Source organism: Protopterus annectens, chromosome 13.part0, assembly GCF_019279795.1.
Source record: "Protopterus annectens isolate FY-2018-M chromosome 13.part0, PAN1.0, whole genome shotgun sequence".
Classification (NCBI taxonomy): Eukaryota; Metazoa; Chordata; order Ceratodontiformes; family Protopteridae; genus Protopterus; species Protopterus annectens.
In genome coordinates this window covers 597,274,815-597,296,718 of record NC_056747.1, presented here as the reverse complement: position 1 = coordinate 597,296,718, position 21,904 = coordinate 597,274,815, and the positions used below count along the sequence as shown (strand labels likewise).

General features: G+C 40.0%; 1 protein-coding gene across 8 annotated transcripts in view; it reads right to left on the bottom strand.

Moving 5' to 3' along the window:
- RAP1GAP2 (RAP1 GTPase activating protein 2) overlaps positions 1-21,904 on the bottom strand; it is a 2,340,619-nt gene that overhangs the window by 420,409 nt on the left and 1,898,306 nt on the right. For all 8 annotated transcript variants that reach the window (XM_044054262.1, XM_044054256.1, XM_044054258.1 and 5 more), the window contains one exon: positions 8,799-8,852. In XM_044054262.1, coding sequence (XP_043910197.1) covers positions 8,799-8,852 — 54 coding nt within the window. The remainder of the gene's footprint in view (positions 1-8,798; positions 8,853-21,904) is intronic.

Sequence of the window (21,904 nt, the reverse complement as noted above, 5' to 3'; positions counted from 1 at the left end):
GAAGTTGGGTTGTAAAAGAGTTGTTTGAAAGGACATTTGAAAACTCTGAAGGAGGAGGAATCATTTCTTGAGCAAATTCTCTATTTTCAAAATGATTTTTCCAAATACTCTTGGAGGAATATGCTTACCCAACAACTTTTTTTTTTAATCTATCCTCCACTAGCATGAATTTTAGAAATCGGAGGTCCAGGAAGGCGAGAATAATGACAGACAGATATGGCACCAAGATCTGCTCTGAATCTTGGGACCAAAAAAGAAAAATTGCTGATGTACAAAGAGAGACGAGAGTCTGTTGCTTCATTTTCCCTGATGAAAAGCTATGACTGATACCAAGAAAACCTACATAAGCCTGCCTACCTAGTAAAACCATGATGAATTATTAGGACACTGATTCCTCTTCTTGAAAGAAAACTTATTCTGCCTCAGTTTATTCCAATAATAGCATGTTCTTTAGGCATACATAGCTTGAGGGCACAAACCTTGACACTGATTCTTAATGGCATAGATACTGTTTTCACCACCAAAACTTGACAACTTTAGTTCAGAAATTGCAATCATGACCAGCTTGGTAGGACCAATGAAGGAATGGCTAATGTAAATGGAACAGATGTCAGCGTAGTCATGAAACTTAAACCGGAAGCTTATTTTCTGTAGAAGAAAACCAACATCAATGGTTAATGCAGCTTCTATAAGGCTGCAATGTCTTTCTCCTGGCACTTAGTCAATTCTGTACCCTGCAAAAAATGCAGTTTCTAGTCTGCTTAGCCTATACAGGTGCTGTACCTGCACTGGTGTTGGATAATGATATGAATCCTGCTTTTGTAGGTGAGAGCCCTGACCTGGACAATGCAGATGGATTAAAGGCATGTCTTTACTCTTCAGCCAGGACCTTCCTGATAAGTAATAACACCTGATGGAAACACCAGTAAATTTTGATACTACCATCACATCACGTACTAGGTTGTCAGGGTTTTCTACAGGCAATATAAACAGGAAACATGGACATCCTTACAACTGATCTGTCTCCTACAGGCATATTTATTCATGAATAATCCAGTTGGGGAAATTATGTTTTCCTTTTCCTTTTTCTGTTCACTTTATTTATTTTTTTTTTTGAGGGGCAGGGAAGAAGGTATTCCTAATGAAGTACTGCACAGAATGATTTACTTCATTTATATCATAAGTAGTATAGCTGCTTCTAAGGATTACCCATTTTTACACTATTTTATATACAAACAGTGATTTTTCACTGCATTGTATCAAAATATGGTATGTTTATTTTGTCTGTGAAGAGGGGGAACAGCAACCCCAAAAAATATACAGAAAAAAGAGAGTACTGATAAAATGTATATAGGCAAACAGATGCTGTATGTGCTGATAATTATTAACCAATTAGGGGTGAAGGCATCCTACAAATGAACAGCAGACAGTGAGTGTCAGAAACCTGCACAGAAAGAAAAATATGCTATATATGCTGAGCATTGGTGATTCGTTTCTGCAGTGTGTTACAGAATCTGCAAATAAATAGCAGAGAGTGACTGACAGGTGTTAGCATCCTGCACATAAAGAAACATATGCTACATGTGCTGATTATTGTCAATTATTTTTTGTAGGGGTGCACAGCACCTGCAAATAAACAGTACATACAGAGCTGATAGGTGTTAATCTGTGTATGTGTGTGTGTGTGTGTATATATATCTATGGGTCTACTTCATTTGTACAGAGTTTCAGTACTTCAAAACCCACTTGGTCAAACCCAGTTGGTTGAAGTAGGTCAAACCCAGTTGGTCGAAGTACCAAAACTTCAAAAATGAAGTACGGATATCACTTCTATACACACTGAGCAGAGTGGATGAGAGCTGTTGACTCCAACTCTTAGCTGAGATATATAAGTATCCTGTTTTTTTTTTTATTATTTATACAGTTTATTGTTTCTAGCAATTTATATATAGCACTTTTATTGTAATCTGCACGGGTAACTGATTTGTTTGCAGTTAAAGCATTCTGTATCTTTACAAATCTTTATCTGTTTAAAAACTTTCATTTTGTGGCTTTCACTAGTGCTTTGTAGGCTAATAGCTGCAGGCTAGTGGGGGCTGGTTCTTTTGTGTTTTTGTAAAAAAAAGTTGTTGTTCTGGTATTTAAGCCCTAACTTTGAGAGAGTTTCTGTCTATACACACTGAGCAGAGTGGATGAGAGCTGTTGACTCCAACTCTTAGCTGAGATATACAAGTATCCTGTTTTTTTCGATTATTTATACAGTTTATTGTTTCTAGCAATTTATATATAGCACTTTTATTGTAATCTGCACGGGTAACTGATTTGTTTGCAGTTAAAGCATTCTGTATCTTTACAAATCTTTATCTGTTTAAAAACTTTCATTTTGTGGCTTTCACTAGTGCTTTGTAGGCTAATAGCTGCAGGCTAGTGGGGGCTGATTCTTTTGTGTTTTTGTAAAAAAAAAAAAAAGTTGTTGTTCTGGTATTTAAGCCCTAACTTTGAGAGAGTTTCTGTCTATACACACTGAGCAGAGTGGATGAGAACTGATGACTCCAACTCTTAGCTGAGATAGATAAGTATCCTGTTTTTTTTCGATTATTTATACAGTTTATTGTTTCTAGCAATTTATATATAGTACTTTTATTGTAATCTGCACGGGTAACTGATTTGTTTGCAGTTAAAGCATTCTGTATCTTTACAAATCTTTATCTGTTTAAAAACTTTCATTTTGTGGCTTTCTCTAGTGCTTTGTAGGCTAATAGCTGCAGGCTAGTGGGGGCTGGTTCTTTTGTGTTTTTGTAAAAAAAAAAAAAAAGTTGTTGTTTTTGTATTTAAGCCCTAACTTTGAGAAAGTTTCTGTCTATACACACTGAGCAGAGTGGATGAGAGCTGTTGACTCCAACTCTTAGATGAGATATATAAGTAACCTGTTTTTTTTCGATTATTTATACAGTTTATTGTTTCTAGCAATTTATATATAGCACTTTTATTGTAATCTGCACGGGTAACTGATTTGTTTGCAGTTAAAGCATTCTGTATCTTTACAAATCTTTATCTGTTTAAAAACTTTCATTTTGTGGCTTTCTCTAGTGCTTTGTATGCTAATAGTTCCCCACCCACCCTCCGTGTTAGTGTCTTGTGTTATACTTGGTGGCTTTGCAGTTGCCCACCCCTACTGTAAATCTGATCTGGGTCAGTCCTCCCAGTCTAGTGTCATTAGCTCATTCTACCAAATACAGAGAGAGCATTTGATAAGGCCTTCTGTTTCTCCTTTTTCCCTTAAAAAAAATAAATAAATACATTTTTGCCTGAATTTCCTTTTGTTCTGACTGTGCTTCTCAAACATTTTGGAAATATAGAGTATATTTTACAGCATTTATTATAAGTGTAATTGCCTTATTACTGCTATAACTCAAGTGTTCTGGGTTGCACTGCATCTGAAGTGTTTGTGTGTTTTAGCTGCTTTTCTGTATATATAGACTTCTCTGTATATGTAAACTAGCTAGTTATTCTGATGTATTACTGCCACTTAAATCGTTTTTCAGTTGTGCACTTGCCTTGCTTCATTTAAAAAGTTTTAAATTGCTAATTTTGTAAAGTTTTAATTGCATTTACTGTTTAGGACTACACACTCAAGTGTGTTAGACTTTTCTGTGTTTATTTACTGTATTATTGCATTGTTTAGCCTGTTTCAACAACAAAAAAAAAAGTTTACTACCTTGTTCGCTCATTTCCCACCTTTTCTAGCCAGACCATATCCCAGGCCTTGCTTGTCTCAGGACTTTATTTTCTGTGCTCAGAGCTATCCAGACCTTGCTGTGGCAGAGGGAAGTCCTACTGCCTACCAGTGGGACTGGTGAGCATTGTACTGCCTATCTAACGCTAGAGGAGTGGTTTCCAGGTCTGAAATTGTAATTTAATTAGCCTTTTTGGGCTGATTTCTATCTCTTTCAACTTTCTGGCTTAGAAACGTGTGTGTTTGCACATTTTTCACATCGTGTAGCACTACGAGGCTACAGTTAAACTATTCCAGGTGCCAGAAAGTCTGCTCTTCAAATTTTCCCTTAAAACTAGCGGGTTTCTCAGTAGTGGCACTAAAATCTGAACCCCTGTGACTAGCACTTTCTCTAGAACCTGCTGTAAAGCTCTAGGAAGCCTGAAACTGATACAAGCACTCAGCTCTCCTTGTCAATAAGAAGAAATTAATCATAAGCACTAAACAGCCTACAATTGCAAAGTACCTTGCAAAGATAAGGGAAAACAGCTCTTAAACCTTACAAAAAAGCACCTAAACAGGCATGTCCAAGGGTCATCTTCCGGTGGTTTCTCCTGACCACCTGGTGAATCTGGGCATACTGGGGCAATGCGGCAACTGCCTCATGTACACAAACAATCCTCTCCTCCTACCACCCAACACTACAACCTGCGAGAGATGCAGTTACATAGCCAAACTGGAAGCAAAGATCTCTCCTGTCAAGACTGTGCTAGACAGTCAAGAGGAGAAGGCTAACACCTGCATTACACCTCTAGCAACTCATAGCCCTTCAGAACCCACACCATCAACTCCCACACATAGCAACACTAAACCCACATATGCGGAAGCCCTTAACATTAACCTGCCCAAGCAACAAGAACCTCCGAAGCCGAAACGCAAACAAACACCAGTCACAACCAAACTGAAACATAGCTCACAACACCAGTGTGCCACCCAACAACAGCCCCTAAGGCAAGACAATGTACCCAACACTTTAGTCATAGGTGACTCTATAGTCGGGCACACTGATGTCCCAATCACCAGGCTGAACAAGGAGAAAATTACAGTCAGCTGCCTGTCGGGTGCCAGGATCCGCCACATAACGCATGCACTCAAGTCACTCCACAACAAGTACAAATACGACTCTGTCATTGTCCATGCTGGAGTAAATGACTTGAGACGTACCTCCCTGGACTACATGAAAAGAGACATGGAAGAGCTCTTGGATCAAGTGACCCAGGCAGGTATTACTCTAGCCCTGAGTAGCATCCTGCCTTCGCCCAGAATGATACCACAGTATAAGGACAAAATGATTGACTTCAACAATTGGCTAAGCTTCTGGTGTCATTCAAGGGGGATCCAGTATTTGTCTGCCTGGGAAGACATGATCGACAAACCACGATGCTTTGCCAGAGATGGTCTGCACCTGTCACCCCTGGGATTCAGGTTACTGGCTAAAGCTCTTGACACCCCTATAGTGCCTTTTTTAGGCAAGGTTCAAAGGATAAAACCACCACCGTAACAGATACAAGCATGCAAAATCTGAAGGTAATGCTACTCAATGCTAGAAGTCTAAACCTCAAAATGCACTCTCTAGAGGCACTCCTAAAAATGGAGAACATCGATATCTGTACAGTGACTGAGACCTGGTTCAAGGCTCCAGAGAGCACCCCTGCAATACCAGGCTACAATTCTTACCACACTTTTCGGTCACAAAACCAAGACCGAAACACTAAAGGTGGAGGAGTGTCCATATTCACCAAGGATTTTCACACCTCCAGACTAGTTGCCCAACACAATGCATCTGAAATTCTCCAAGTGCAACTAACACTAGGTAAGACTGCAATCCAAATTGTAGCTTGCTACAGATCCCCCACCATACCCCAAGATTCTCACTACACCTTCCTAAACATACTGGAAAATATTAAGATACAAACCAACCAAACATGCTCCACTTAAAGAAATCCCAATCCCTCAGAGCCACACGCTCCAGGGATCTAAACCTTATCATCACAATGAACAAAACATGCTGGAGGGATGGGTTCCTAACCCAGAGACTCCCCATACTCTGGAATAGACTGCCCATACATGTCAAGCAGAGCACCTCATTGGCCCTCTTCAAAAGGAACCTTGATGATTGGATGAGAGATAGGAAATTCATCCAGGGGATCATGTCAGTCGCCCTGCTAGACAGGGGCCCAGAGAAGTAAATATTGTGGGACAAAATTTCCAGGGAATTGTTATGGCTAGGCTTGCATAGGCCTTAGGGCTGATAGCCTAGTACCAACCTATGAACCTATGAACAATACAGCGCAGAATGGGAATATTCCCTTTTCCTCGCTGTAGTTGGATCTCGGAGTTGGTATAGTTAAATAGGGGGTGTGGAAGGCACAGTCCCCACATGGGAGGTGCAGAGTGTCTTGCCCCCCTGCAAAATATGTTTTCTGTGTGTTTTTTTTTTTAGTCAGCCGATCCAGTGACTAGGCTTCAGAGAAAGTGCACTTTTGTTGAAATGCACTTTCGCTGAATTGAGCATCTACTTTGTTCAATGTAATGTATTTTCGAACAAAGTACATCCATACATATATATATATATATATATATATATATATATATATATATATACATACATATATACACACACACACACACACACACAGAAACACATACATATATATATATATATATATATATATATATATATATATATATATATATACATATACACACACACAAATACATATGCACACACACACACACACACACACACACACACACACATATATATATATATATATATATATATATATATATATATATACAGAGAGAGAGAGACATAAACTTATGTTTTATATAGTGATCACTGTTACTGTGTTTGGGGTGCAAAGGGGAACAACCATCCTGTAACTAAATAGCATAGAGAGAGAATGTTAGGAGTTAGCAACCTGTATACAAAGAAATAAATGCTACATGTTCAAATCATAGTTAATCAGTTTTTGTATATGGGGGGGGCAAACCCTCTATAAATAAATAGCAGACAGTGAACATAAGCAGCTTGCAAATATAAAAATATATGTTATATGCATTGATTATTCTTAATTAGATGGGAAAGCAGCACCCCCATGCAAATAAACAGTAGCGAGTGAGCATTAGTGATTTAGTCATAGTGGTGGTGCTGTGGTAGCATTGCTGCCTCACAGTAAGATGCTGTCTGGTTCGATTCTCAGCTGGAGCGTCTTTTGCATGGAGACATGAAGGGCGTACCTTCGTTGAAGGTTGTGCATCAGGGCTGGTAACTCGGCACGTAAAAATCAACTACCAATCATTAGCGGACCAGAGTTCCGCTGTGGCGACCCCTAACCGGGAAAAGCCGAAAGACACAACAACAACATACAGACATACATTTGATAAATCTGAAATTGTTATGTAAGATCATGGAAAGAAGCTCAATTGTTTTGTGTTGAATGATGACAATAATGCGGTGCGATTGTATGTATATGGACCATTGCATATGGCTCAAGAACATATACAAAAGTGTGTGATGTATGAAACTTGTCAAAATCATGGCCTTAGTGCAAGTACAGAATCATCAACGTTTGAGTACTTTTATAACATGTAATGCATATTTCCTTTAAATTAATGATTTATCCCTTACAAATTAGGGTGTTTTCATTTTTCTCAACATTACTGCATATAATATAATATAATACAATATGATATGATATAATATAATACTTCAGGTGGCAATATTACCCTGATTTCTCTAATGCCCCTTGTTATTATGACATGGTTACTTTCTTGATTTTCTAGGTAGCAATAATAACTATGTATTTTGTGCTTGTGCCTTTTCATATTGTTCAGTTTTCATTAGCAGTACTTAATGTATGATTAATGCCACTGGATTTTGTTCTAATTTTTTTGTGTGTCTTACCCTCTCTTTTTAGGACTCCTGTATTTTAGTTATTGCTTGCATACCAATGAAGTATTTTTCATGGTAGTTTTAGTTTATATGAAATTTTAAGTTGATTTTCATTGTCAAGGTAATGCTATTTTGTGCTTAAACATTAACAACTTTTTCTTTGTTTTTACTCTTTCTCTGTAAATATGTGTGTGTATATATACACACACACACACACATATATATATATATATATATATATATATATATATATATATATATATATATATATATATATATATATATAGGTCTTCTTCAAAGGATCGAAATTTCAAAACATCGAACCTCTGATCATCGAAGACCAGAGGATCAAAGTTCTGAAATATCGAACCTTACAAACCCCCCCCAAAATGTTACAAAACTTATTTTTTCACATTTTTGCAGGGGGCAAGCCCCCGTGCACTTCCCACACCCCCTGCTACTTAAATATACCAACTCTGAGATCACACTACAGTAAAGAGAATGGCAAAGTTCTCGTTCCACACTCTATGGCTATCTCTATTGACAAGGTTTGATATTTCAAAACTTCGAGATTTAATGTTTTGAAATTTCAATATTGTGAATGGGTCCATATAAATATAAATATATATATATATATATATATATATATATACACACACACACACACACACACACACACACACACACACACACATATAGGGGCCAGTATTTTGTTGCAGATAACAGTTTATTATACCCCAAAGCGACTTCATTTATGTAAAAAGATTCATCAGTACTTAAGGATTTAGCATACTCATTCCTGTCTCAGTGTTTACCACTGTAAACACTGGTCCACACAATGTTTATTCTACAGAGACATTTTGTTTTTTAGTTTTGCTTTTAATAATGTTCAAAATAATGCAATTGGGCACCACTGTGATGATTAAAAATATGTTAACATTGTCTTTTTAGCACAGTGTTTATTAACAGGCAGTCAGGCATATCTCTCCTGGACATGTCAGGCAAGAAATACACAACTATTTTATTAAAAAAAGATTGCTTTATAGGACATTTATCATATGAAAATATCATTTCTTTCAACATTAAATTAAATTTCCTTCTAAAATAATAACCAGACAAACTCACCTTTGGATAGAGTACAGGATTAAATTTCAATCCACTTGCATCATCACACAAGGCCTTGAAAAAGTAAAATGCTAGAATTAGATTGTTTTTCCAGTTTGAGAAATTAACAAAACATACTTTGAACAGGTATGGCACACTACAGCCTAAACAAATACAAAATAATTATCATAAATGCAGCAAGTAGTTTAAAATGTCATAGTATACCTTGCATATCTTTTAACCGTGTGTTTATATTTATGTAATTCAATTTACAAAGCATTTTGACCTTCTGAATATTAATCTGATAGTCTGACATATTGTTACCATAAAACATTATTGCTAGCATATCTAATGCAATACCATTAGTACATCCATCCAGCAAAAAGGTATATGATATATTAAAATATTTATATCTTTATGAATCCATTTATTTGTTTTCTTGATCAGTCATCACACTATTGTATACCACTATTGAGCAAAAACACCCATTGTTGAGTGGCAGAATGTTATCATTAAAATGATGCCGCAAACGCCAATGTTGACTCACTAGTGCACGTGGAGAGAAAGCCTCAGCACATACAATTTTTCAGTATTAAAAAAAAATTAAATTAAACTTCATTTTTTGCAGGAGGCCAAGCTTCCATGCGCTCCCCCCATCAACTGCTAATTATAGGTACTTACTCTGAGAATGCACAAACATGGGTTAAGGGGAAATTTGCCATCTCTGGATTAATGCGATAACACACATCTGTGATTAGCTGCAGAGTCAACCATATGCAGTTGACTAAGCAGCTGTTGACCTAACACTTCTTCGAGTGAGTTAAGAAAATCTGAAAAAAAAGACTATATGAGCTCCTAGCCCTTCAGGGTGCTTTTATTTCCAGAATCAAAGCATCTAAGTACAAACATTAGGTGAAAAGTTTCACTTTAAGTCGGGACAAAGGATCTTAAAGGACATCAAGGTCACAGAGTCTATTTTCATATATGCTTTTGCATATATAGCATGTTCATTCTTTCTCTTTCTCCATATATATATATATATATATATATATATATATATATATATATATATGCGAATGTGTATACGTGTGCGTGTGAGTTTGTGGAATTACTTGCCATAACTTAGCAAACTGAATGTAAACCCCTTTGCTGTAAGATGGATTGCTAAATGGCTCACAAACTGGACACACACTATCAAAGTGGGTGATTCTATGTCAACCAACAGACCTGTCACCAGAAGGATGCCACAAGGGTCAGTGCTGAGCCCTCTACTGTTTGGTATATACTTCTCAGAAGTTCAGGCCAAAACTATGGGGTTGTGGTTGACCAAGTTTGAGCACGACTTCAAACTAGGTGCAATTATCGAATCCTCAAATTATGTCAGTATACTCCAGAAGGGTCTTATGCAGAACAACGACTGGTGTCTTAGTCATGGACTCAAACTGAATGCAAAGAAATGCATCATCATTTCCCTCACCAAAATCAATGTCCCTTCACACTATTAAATCAACAACAATACCCTAAGTACCCACAAAGTGGTAAGGAATCTGGGATCACAAGTTAACTGCAACCTTAACTTTAACCACCATGTGTCTACTGTAGTAAGGAATGCTTTCTACATAGCACACTTGATTAGTAAAGGCATCACCTCAAGAGCAAAGGAGGTTATAACCCCTCTATACTTGGCACTAATCAGGTCCATAATTGAGTATAACGGCCCATTCAGCATGTACCGAACAAAGCACCTGCAGCAGTTGGAGAGACCTCAGAGGTTTCTAACAAGGAAGATCAAGGGACTCCAGCATGTGCTGTACACAGACCGACTAAAGTTCCTGTCACTTTACTCTGTATCATATAGACTTCTTAGGGGCAACTTATCCCTGGTTTACAGAGCAATCTCATACCCAAACCTAATGAACTTGCTGCATATCTGTAAATCAAACAGGACTAGAGCTACCCATTCCAGGGACAATATGGTCTGCAACTTAAATAAGACATGTTGGAGGGACAGATTTGTCTTCCAGTCACTGCCACATCTTTGGAATAGGCTACCAAGTCATGTAAAACAGAGCACCTCTATGACATTGTACAAAAGGAACCTGGATGACTTGATGGGGTGCAGTAAATTCTTACTGGGGATAGCACCTACAACCCTCCTGAACATGGGCAGTAATTACTAAATGTAACCCTGGGTAATGACTAGTGTATCTATGGTATTACATTGGGATAAAACGGCTAGGCTTGAAATGACCTCTGGTTTGATAGCCTAGTAAACTCCTGTGATCCTATGAATAGCTTGCCTCTACCTTCACGGTATCAGTTTAGGTGACACAGCCCACCCCATGGATGTTCTTCTAGCTCTTTCTTTTCTCACCAGAGCAGTAATGAGATCTATGCCAAGTGACGTGGCCAACCTGCCTTAGTAATGAATACAGACGCAACCGTCAAAATACTATCAGGATCACCAAATAACAGGTCAGTCTCAGAACTACTTTAGATTGCAGTGGAATACAAAGAAGCTGCTTGTCTCTGTGCAAAACACAAGGCTGCCTTGGTGATTCACATTGCACTCCACTAACCTGCCCAACCAGGCTGCTTCCTCTAAAGTCTCCAACAAAGATAACATATACCGCCAAATTCTACACACTTCATACTTTGTTTTCCTGCAGTAAATATCTTTTGCAGGCCAAATATTAATCCACTGAACTGTTCTGGTGCAGAACACAGGCTACACTAGGTAATAAAGGTTTGTGTCACAAGTCACCTGTCACTGTTCTCCTTCTCCTTGCAGCTAGGTGACAAAGGTTTGTGTCACAAGTCACCTGTCACTGTTCTCCATCTCCTTGCAGCTAGGTGATAAAGGTTTGTGTCACAAGTCACCTGTCATTGTTCTCCTTCTCCTTGCAGCTAGGTGATAAAGGTTTGTGTCACAAGTCACCTGTCACTTTCTCCTTCTCCTTGCAGCTAGGTGATAAAGGTTTGTGTCACAAGTCACCTGTCACTGTTCTCCTTCTCCTTGCAGCTAGGTGACAAAGGTTTGTGTCACAAGTCACCTGTCACTGTTCTCCTTCTCCTTGCAGCTAGGTGATAAAGGTTTGTGTCACAAGTCACCTGTCACTGTTCTCCTTCTCCTTGCATTTAGCTAATCTAATATGTAGTCATCATGGCAGAACATAAGCTATTAATGGATGAGCTCATTTCACACAAACTTGGTATCAGAACTAATCACTGAAGCATTTACACATGGAAATAAATGAAGTAAACAAGGGAAAATCAGCTTGAAAGGTAGGCACAATACAGTCATCTAGTGCTGTGGTGAGAGCCATTCAACCAAACTACAAGACATCAGTGACCCTGGCTTCACAGCATTTGACTAGATAGGTAAAATACATATCTTGAAGCCAGGTGCTTGATGCAGAAAGCATCCTTTGATAAAATGAAAACACCTACACAGAATCCCAGCTGTAATGTTTTTTAAAGGTTTGGACTATGAACCATAAAGCTTTTTCTCAAATAGCAGCAGAAGAAACTGGAAGAAAGCAGTGGAGGCTGTCTCATTCTAGAAGAAAGGACTTTTTGAAAAGGCTTACTCATATAATCAAAACTTTCTGTCTGTCTACCTATCTACCTATATATATGCAAACAAAGATTCATTTGACAGCAGTTTTCTTCTTACAAAATAAACAAGTAGCTGGACCAATATGTAGAAAGTGTTGCTTTGATTTGCATTCTTTGTCCCTTATTGATGAAACAGCAAGGAAATTACCTAAAATGGTGGCAGTTTCGCTACCTAGGAAAATGTAATATGCAACTTTTTTTTATTTTTTTATTTTTCACTTTTGGATTCTGTGTATGCTTGATTCTAGCTTGTGTACAATTTTGATATTTGAGAATTTAAAGACAACACTGACAACAGATGAGCTTTTGTTTTTTGCTATTGTTAACTGTTGCTGCCATTTTTATGACCACCTTTGGACAATGATTATTCCTAGTACTGTTTAAGAGAATTTAGTCTTCACTTCAACTTGTGAATGGTCCTGCAGTTTTGGTAACTTAAGGGATACAAGGTTTTATCACTCGATTATTTATATATGCAGTCTTTATCAATATTTTCTGCAAGGAGTATACCAGCTTATGATAATATTTCAGATCTGCTAGATTTTGCTCATATTTTCATATTTATTGCTAACAGTCACATGGCTTACTTTGATTTGGTCAGGAATTTTGAAAATAAACACTGTAATAAAATTGAAGACACTCAGATAATGTCTTGATATACATGCAAACAAAGTCCTTCTGTGATCTCTCCTATAAATGATTTATTCCCTGATGCCATGTGCAGGAGCTTAGGAGGACAGGACCTGGATCATTTGGTTCATAGTAATATCTAACATGATTTTAAGCATTAGAAAAAAAAAGTGTTGGTTAAAACAGTCATAGGCTCATAGGTGTGTACTAGGCTAATGGCCCTGGAGCCTTTAAAAGCCTAGCCCATAGACGTGTCCTGGCATCATGCCACCCGATTTTAGTTCCCAGAGACTCTATCCAGTAGAGCCACTGGAGTGATCCCCGGGGTGAACTTTCTATTACCCATCCATTCATCAAGATTTGTCTTGAAGAAGGACAGCAAGGTGCTCTGCTTGACATGTGTGGGAAGTCTATTCCAGAGCATGGGAGGAACCTGTCCCTCCAGCATGTTCTGTTGATTGTGGTTATGAGGTTTAGGTCTCTGGAGTGTGTGGGGTGGAGTGATTGGGATTTCTTTAGATGTAGCATTTCTAACAGAGCTGGGTCAGACATGGCTTTGTAAGTCAAGCAGAGAGCGCCTCTAAGTGGGTGATATGAGACAGAGAATAGTTGGAGTTTTTTGAGTCTGTCCATGTAGGACATGTGTTTAAGGTCTAGGATCCTCTTCACGAGGTGCTTCTGTAGCCTCTCCAGCTGTTGCAGGTGTCTAGTGAGGTATATGCCAAATGGGAAATTATACTTGATGATTGGTCTAATGAGGGAAGAGTAGAGAGAGATGATGACCTCTTTCTTCCTGGATGCAAAACACCTTGGTAATGAGATGTGCCACATAGAAGGACTTTCTGATCACAGTGGCAATGTGGTGGTCGAAGGAGAGGTTGTTGTCAACCTGCATTCCCAGATCTTTTCTAATGCCTTCAGTGTTCAGTGGGCTCTCATTGATGTGGTAATTAGTGGGAACTGAGTTTTTATCAAAGGGGATGATGACGCATTTTTTGGTGTTAAGCTTAAGGCCATGATTTCAACACCAGTCATTGGTCTCAGTGAGACCTTTCTGTAGTATGTCTGCATCACTTGGGGAGTTAATAATGGCTCTCAGCTTGCAGTCATCAGTGAATTTGGTCAGCCGGAGTCCCTTTATGTTGGCCTGGACTTCTGAAAAGTAGATGCTGAACAGAAGAGGACCCAGAACCGATCACTGTGGGACTCCAATCGTAACTCATCAGCAGTCTGACTTGGAGTCTGCTACTTTCACACTGTGTGTTGCATCTATGAGGTAATTTGCAACCCACTTAGTGATATAGGGGTTGATCCCTAGTTTAGTGAGTTTATCAATAATTCCCGAGTGAGGAATGGTATCAAAAGCCTTGGCCAGATCGAGGCAGGCTGCATGCACTGCCTTGCCTTCATCCACAGCCCTGGTGACTGACTCAAAGAAGTCAACCAGGTTGAGCAGGCATGATCTCCCTTTCACAAAGCCAAATTGCGTGGGGTCTAGAGTTTGGAGATTTCCTATATCTTTGTTAATCAGGTCCATGATGATGCACTCCATAACTTTGCATATCAGACTCATCAGGCTAATGGGGCAAAAATTCCAAGGGTCTGTAGTCACCAACCTTTTATGGAGAGGGATGACTATAGCAGTGCGCCATTCAGTAGGGACAAACCCTGATGTGAGGCTGTGACTGAACAGGGCACACAGATGTGGTGCCAGTTTGCTTTGTAGTTCATGTAGAACACAGCCATGGATATTATAGGGTCCCATGGAAACTGTATTCTTTGCCTTGGACAATGCATCTTTAACCTGTGCTGCAGTAATGCTGGGTGCCTGGCATTCTTCCGATACTGTGATTGGTCCTTTGGGGGTGAGAGAGTGGTAAAGTTGGCACTGAATCTGTCGGCCAGTATGTTGGCAATATCTGTTGGCTCAGTATAGGAGGTACCATTGTGCAGTAACTCAGAGCAAATCTGGGTATTGCCATGTAGGTTCTTGATATAGCTATAGAAGGCTTTGTGACTGTTTTTGGTGTCTGCTGCAATTCTGCTTTCATAGCTGGCTTTAGAGGTTTTAATCTTGGATCTCAACTTTTTGTTGAGGCTAATAAGGGAGTTTTTCCAGTCTTGGGACTTCACCTTTTTCTGTAACAGTTTCTTCCTTCTGTTGTAGAGTTTGTTAATGGTAGGGGACCACCAGATTGGTGTTCTTTTTTTGAAGAAGAGCTTCTTAGTTCTGTTGGGCATGGCTAGTTCCATGCATTTATGTACATGTTTGTACAGTGCATAGGTGTATGATTCAGCAGTCATGCAGCTATTTTCCATTGGCATGGGTGCTGTGAAGTTAGCCACCTCTTTTTTTTAGGAGTCCAAAGTCATCTTTGGAGATGTTTTTCAAGGTAGTTACATTTGCGGGTGGTGTGGGTGAGATGTGGATTTCCATGGTGATTAGTTTATGGTTGGATCTGACCAGGGAGGGAATAACTATTGGAGTAGAGCAACAGTTTCCCATATTAGTAATAACCAGGTCAGGGATGTTGCTTCCTCTAATGGGGGTCAGAATGAGCTGGTCCAGGGCATTGGAATTGATGAATTCCAGGAAGCGTTGAGCCAGTGTATTGGTGCTTGAGTAGTTTTCTTAGTTGATGGAGGGGTAGTTGAAGTCTCCTAGTAAGAGTGTTGGATTGGATCATGATAGATTCCAGGGTGCTTAGGAAAGTGGAGTGAGAGTCAAGGGACATGGTTGAGGACCTATAGCAGGCTATGACCTGGATCACCATCTTACCCAATGTTAGTTGTACCTGAAGTATCTCAGATGCATTATGCTGGGCTACTAGTCTGGAGGTGTGCATATCCTTTATGAATATGGAGACACCACCGCCTTTGGAGCTTTGGTCCATACTTTGGGGCTGATAGGTGTGGAATGAGTTATAGCCTGGTAGCACAGGGGTGCTTTCTGCCACTTTAAACCAGGTCTCCATTATAGCACTAATGTCAATGTTCTCCATTTTGAAGAGTGCTTTAAGTGAGTGCATCTTGAGATTTAGACTTCTAGCATTGAACAGCATGACCCTCAGATTGCATTTATTTACAGCTGTAATGGTGGTAATTTGGTCTTTGGAACACTGCCTAAAAAAGGCACTATGGGGTGGCAAGAACCTTAGCCAGTACCCAGAAACCCAGGGGTGACAGATGCAGGCCATCTCTGGCAAAGCATCGAGGTCTGTCAATCGTGTTATCCCAGACAGATACTGGATCCCCTTAGAATGACACCAGAAACTTAGCCAATTATTGAAGTCAATCATTTTTTGTTTGTACTGCAGTATCATTCTGGGTGATGGTAGAATACTGCTGAGGGCTAGTGTCATACCTGCCTGGGCCACATAATCCGAGAGCTCCACTATGTGTCTTTTCATGTAGTCCAGGAGGTGTGTCTCAGGTCATTCACACCCACATGGACAATGACAGAGTCATACTTGTACTAGTTGTGGAGTGACCTGAGTGCCTGTGTTATGTGTTGGATTCAGGCACCTGATAGACAGCTGACTGTTACCTTCTCCTTATTCAACCTGGTGAGTGGGACATCTATGTGCCTCACTATTGAGTCACTTATGACTACTGTATTGGGCAAGGTGTTTAGCCTTAGGGGCTTAGGTTGAGGGGCACACTGTGGAGGTGAGCTATGTGTCCTGTGGTTTGTGCTGTGTTGTGGTGGTCGAGCACATTTCTGTCTTGGACGTCTCTGCTGTTTGGGTAAATTTCTGTTGACAGCCTCTGCGAAGGTGGGTGTGTGGTTTGTGTTTTTATGTGAGAGCTGTGATAGTGGGTGTAATAAAGGGCTATGTGTTCTGTGTGGTGTGGTGCAGGTGTTGACCTTCTCCTCTTGACCAGCTAGTCCGGTCTTGGCTAGAGAGTGCATAGCTTCCAATTTGGTGATACAAGTGCATCTCTCACAAGTCTGAGTGTTGGGAGGTAAGAAGAGAGGATTGTCTGTGTACATGAGGCAGTTGCTGCACTGTCTCAGAATGCCCAAGTGCACCAGGTTAATAGGAGAAAGCACAGGGAACTGCCCTTTAATCATGCCAGGAGGGGTGGTCATAACTACTAATTACTGGAGCTATTTCCATGAAGAACAACTAGTGCTGATGGCACTTAAGTGTGCTACAATAATTGCTAGAAAAACCTGTTGAAGTTCAAAGCAATTAAGCTATTTGAAGTGCAAGAGAGAAAGAACTAGCAAGATCTAAGGGAAAACTGAAGAGCAGACTTTCTGGCATCAATGATAGTTTATTTCAGCTCGGTGCCACTGCACAGAGCTTAAACAAGTGCAAACCCATGCAAATGTGGGCTTTTAAACCAGAACTTTGAAAGGGATGGAAAAACTGCCCAAACGGCCAATAAATTACAATTTCAGGGCCAGAAACCATTCCTCTTGTGGTAGAAAGGCTACTCAATGCTTTCCACTCCCACTGATAAGGTAGAAGGCTTCCATCCAACACAGAAAGGCTTGGGGGGGGGGCTTAGAAACTTACAAACAGTTCTGGATACAACAAATCTGTATCTGGACTAGACTAGTTACAGAAAAGGTGGGAAACTAGCGCAAATTTGAGCTTTTAAACCAGAAAGTTGAAAGGGATGGAAAAACTGCCCAAACGGCCTATAAACTAGAAACCACTCCTGTTGTGGTAGATAGGCTACCTAGTGCTTACCACTCCCACTGATAGGCTAGAAGGCTTCCTTCCAACACAAAAAGGCTTGGGGGGCTCAGAAGCTTACAAACAGTCCTTTATTAAAGTCAGTATACTGTTTTAACTGAAATGAATCCACTGGTTTACAAAATGGATTCAACAAGAAGTTTAGGAAACTATCAGATCCTGTTTAGGAATCAAAGATTTCCAAAGAATGTTTAAGGGTAGCACCCCTCTGGAAAACTTCTTCACAGTGAGCCTAGATGCAATGGCAGGATTCCAAGTAAGACATTCTGACAAAGGACAACACTGAATCTTAAAGGATGAGAATGCCAAGCACTTAGATGACAAAATAGATAAATAACACAGGAGCTGATCAAGCTGATAATGAAGTGATAATAAGTCACATTCTTCAAACTAATAAGAAAATCTCTTACGTACTGACAATCAGGATTTCCTTGTAGAAGGCCTCCTAGGTTAATGAGGAACTTTCAGTGTTGATGAAGAAAACAATTTTCTATTAGTGAGCAAAATTCAACATACATATGATCCGGCAAAGTGAAAATGAAAAAGTGATGTAGCACTCTGCCCTTGCTGCTAAAATTACAGGTTTGCCCTATGAAGAAGTAGAAGGGAATGTCTCGGCCAAATAGATCCCTTGAGTGACTGACTAAAGTGGAAGTTAGTTCTCAAAAGAACTAATGTGGCTGACACTCATGATGTAAATGAATATTTTGACTGAGAGAGTCACAAGAAGAGTGTTCCACATGTGCCTGGAAAGCCTTTCAAGCAACATGATCTTGTGCTGTGTTCTTATATATGATATTAGTAATGAGTGTGCAGTTATTTGTATAACTACTAGAGGCAGACACTTTTTGAATTAACTCACTGTTTAGACCTTCACCATTTCCTTCATGTCAATGTTCTTCTTATATGCAGTGAAGGTCAAATTCCCTTGAAAATCAGAGCCACTAGATATGCACCCCAACTAAGGTTCTACTACACCGGTCTCCATAATCCTCCAGAGCTGGATCAGTTTGATGCTGGAATGGATTTTCTTTCATTTAGTAGAAATGCATCCACCCAGAACTTAAAATATTTCACTGAGGTGTCTGGTCCAGAGAGTCCACCATTTGATACTAGAGATTCTGTAAGTAATGTTTAAATTCCCTCATACAGAGATGGAGTGCTGTCCCATCATAATACAGGCTTATTTGGGCTCTAAAACTGCTAGGAAGGACCGTGCTTATAAACCAATCAGGAGCACTGTCATTCCTTAAAATGATTATGACACCAAATAAGTTTGGAAACCTAACCACTAAACTTTGTATAATTTGTTGAGTGGATTGGGTTTGGATCAGTCTGCCCAGCCAGTATGAGTAAATGGCTATACCCTTGAGAGTGATTGCCATTACGGCAGTGACTCAGGCCTTTGCAATCAGTATGGCAGCGTTCTATAAATCCTGAAGGGTGTAACTACAAGGTAAACGTGCTGTTTCCTTCACTTGGAACCTGATAAACCTTCCGCAAAGCTGATAGATACGAACATGCCAATAAAGATCTTCAGATCCAGAGGCACACTGTTTAGGAGAGTTATGTGTCTTGTGATTAGTGTTGTGTTGTGGTGATCGAGTGCTTTTCTGCCTTGGAGGTCTCTGCTGTTTGTGTAGATTTTTAATGAGAGCCTCTGTGAAGGTGGGTGTGTGGTTTGTGTTTTTATCTGAAGGCAGTGCTGGTGTGTGTTCTGGAGGGCTATGTCTTCCATGTGGCGTGGTGCAAGTGTTGACCTTTTCCTCTTGACCAGCTATTCCAGTCTTTGCTGGAGAGTGCGTGGCTTCCAGTTTGGATATATAAGTGCATCTCTCACAAGTCTGGGTGTTAGGAGATAAGAAGAGAGGGTTGTCTGTGTACATGAAACAGTTGCTACATTGTCTCAGGATGCTCAAGTGCACCATGTTAATAGGAGAAAGCACAGGGAACTGACCTTTAGACATGCCTGGAGGGGTGGGCATTAATAATAAGTACTGCAGCTGTTTCCTTGCTAGACTAATAAGCTAGTAAAAGTGCAGGAGAGGAGAAAACTAGTAGATCTAAAGGAAAAATTGAAGAGTACACTTTGGCACCACTCAGAAGCTTACAGACAGTCCCGGATACAGCAAATCTGTATTTGGACTGGACTAGTTACAGAAAAGGAGCAAAACAAGTGCAAACATGGGCTTTTAAACCAGAAAGTTGACAGATATGGAAAAACTGCCCAAACGGCCAATAAACTACAATTTCTGGGCTAGAAACTACTCCTCTTGTGGTAGATAGGCTACCTAGTGCTTACCACTCCCACTGACCAACTAGAAGGCTTCCTTCCCACACAGAAAGGCTTGGGGGGGGCTCAGAAGCTTACAAACAGTCTTGGATACAGCAAACCTGTATCTGGACTAGACTAGTTACAGGAAAAGAGGGAAACAAGCTCAAATGTGGGCTTTTTAACCAGAAAATTTAGAAAGATGGAAAAACTGCCCAAATGGCCAATAACTACAATTTCTGGGCCAGAAACTACTCTTTTTGTGGTAGATAGACTACCTAGTGCTTACTGCTCCCACTGATAAGCTAGAAGCCTTCCTCCAACACAGAAAGGCTTGGGGGGCTCAGAAGCTTACAAACAGTCCTGGATACAGCAAATCTGTATCTGGACTAGACTAGTTGCAGGAAAGGCAGGAAACAAGCTTAGAATTTTTTTTTTACAGAAAAGCAGCTAAAACAGCACTAAAAACAATTCAAGTGCAGTGCAAGCTAGCATACCTGAGTGTGTAGCAATATTAGAACAAATACAGTTTAAATAAATGCAATTTATTCAAACAGCATTCTGAACTGAATTCAATTATTGTTTTATTCAACTCTGAACAGTTAAAAATTGCCAAAAAAACAGACTTATCAGCTGAGAAGCACACTCAGTCAGAACACAAGGAGATTCTAGCAAATTTTCATAAAGGATGCACACACCTCCAGACTGGTAGCCCAACATAATGCATCAGAGATACTTCAAGTGCAGCTAACATTGGGTAAGACAGCGATTCAGGTCGTAGCCTGCTATAGGTCCCCAACCATGTCCCAAGACACTCACTCCATGTTCTTAAGCACCCTGGAGAATATTAGGGTCCAACCTAACACTCTCATACTGGGTGACTTCAACTACCCCTCCATTAACTGGGAAAACTATTCATGTACCAATACACTTGCCCAACGTTTCCTGAAATTCATTACTTCCAGTGCCCTGGGCCAGATTATTCCTACCCTTGGTCATTACCAACATGGGTGACCATTGTACTACACCAATAGTCAACTACTCCCTGGTTAGATCCGACCACAAACTAATCACCTTGGAAATCCACCCCCCCCCCCCGACAAAGGTAATCACCATGAAAAACTTCTCTAAAGCTAATGTTGGACTCCTAAAAACAGAGATGGCTAACTTCACGGCACCCATGCAAATGGAGAATAGTTGCATGACTGCTGAATCATACACAATTGCACTGTACAAACACATACACAAATGCACGAATCTCGCCATACCCAATAGAACCAAGATGCTCTCCTCCAAAAACAAGGAAGCCAATCTGGTGGTCCCCTGCCATAAACAAACTCTACAACAGAAGGAGGAAACTGATGTGGAATAAGGTGAAGTCCCAAGACTGGAAAAACTTCCTTATCAGCCTCAACAAAAGGTTGAGCTCCCTCATCAAATCCTCTAAAGCTAGCTAAGAAAACAGAATTACAGTAGATAGGGGGGTGGGAGGATGACATAATGGTTAAGGTGTTTACCTTAAAGACACAAGGTGCAGGGTTTGATTCTCACATGGGGTAACTGGCTAGGCTTCAAATGGCCCAAAAAGGGCAGTTAGCATAGTACTTATCTGTGAACCTATGAACCTAGTAAAGACAGCCAAAAGGCCTTCTATAATTATGCAAAGAATCTCCATGGCAATACCCAGACTTGCTCTGAGCTACTGCAAAATGGTACCTGCTATATGGGCCAACAGATATTGCCAATATACTGGGCGACAGATTCAGTGCCAACTTTACCCCCCCAAGGACCAATCACAATACCAGTAGATTGCCAGGCACCCAGTATTACTGCTGCACAGGTTAAAACAGCAATGTCCAAGGTCAAGAATACAGCTTCTATGGGACCTGATAATATCC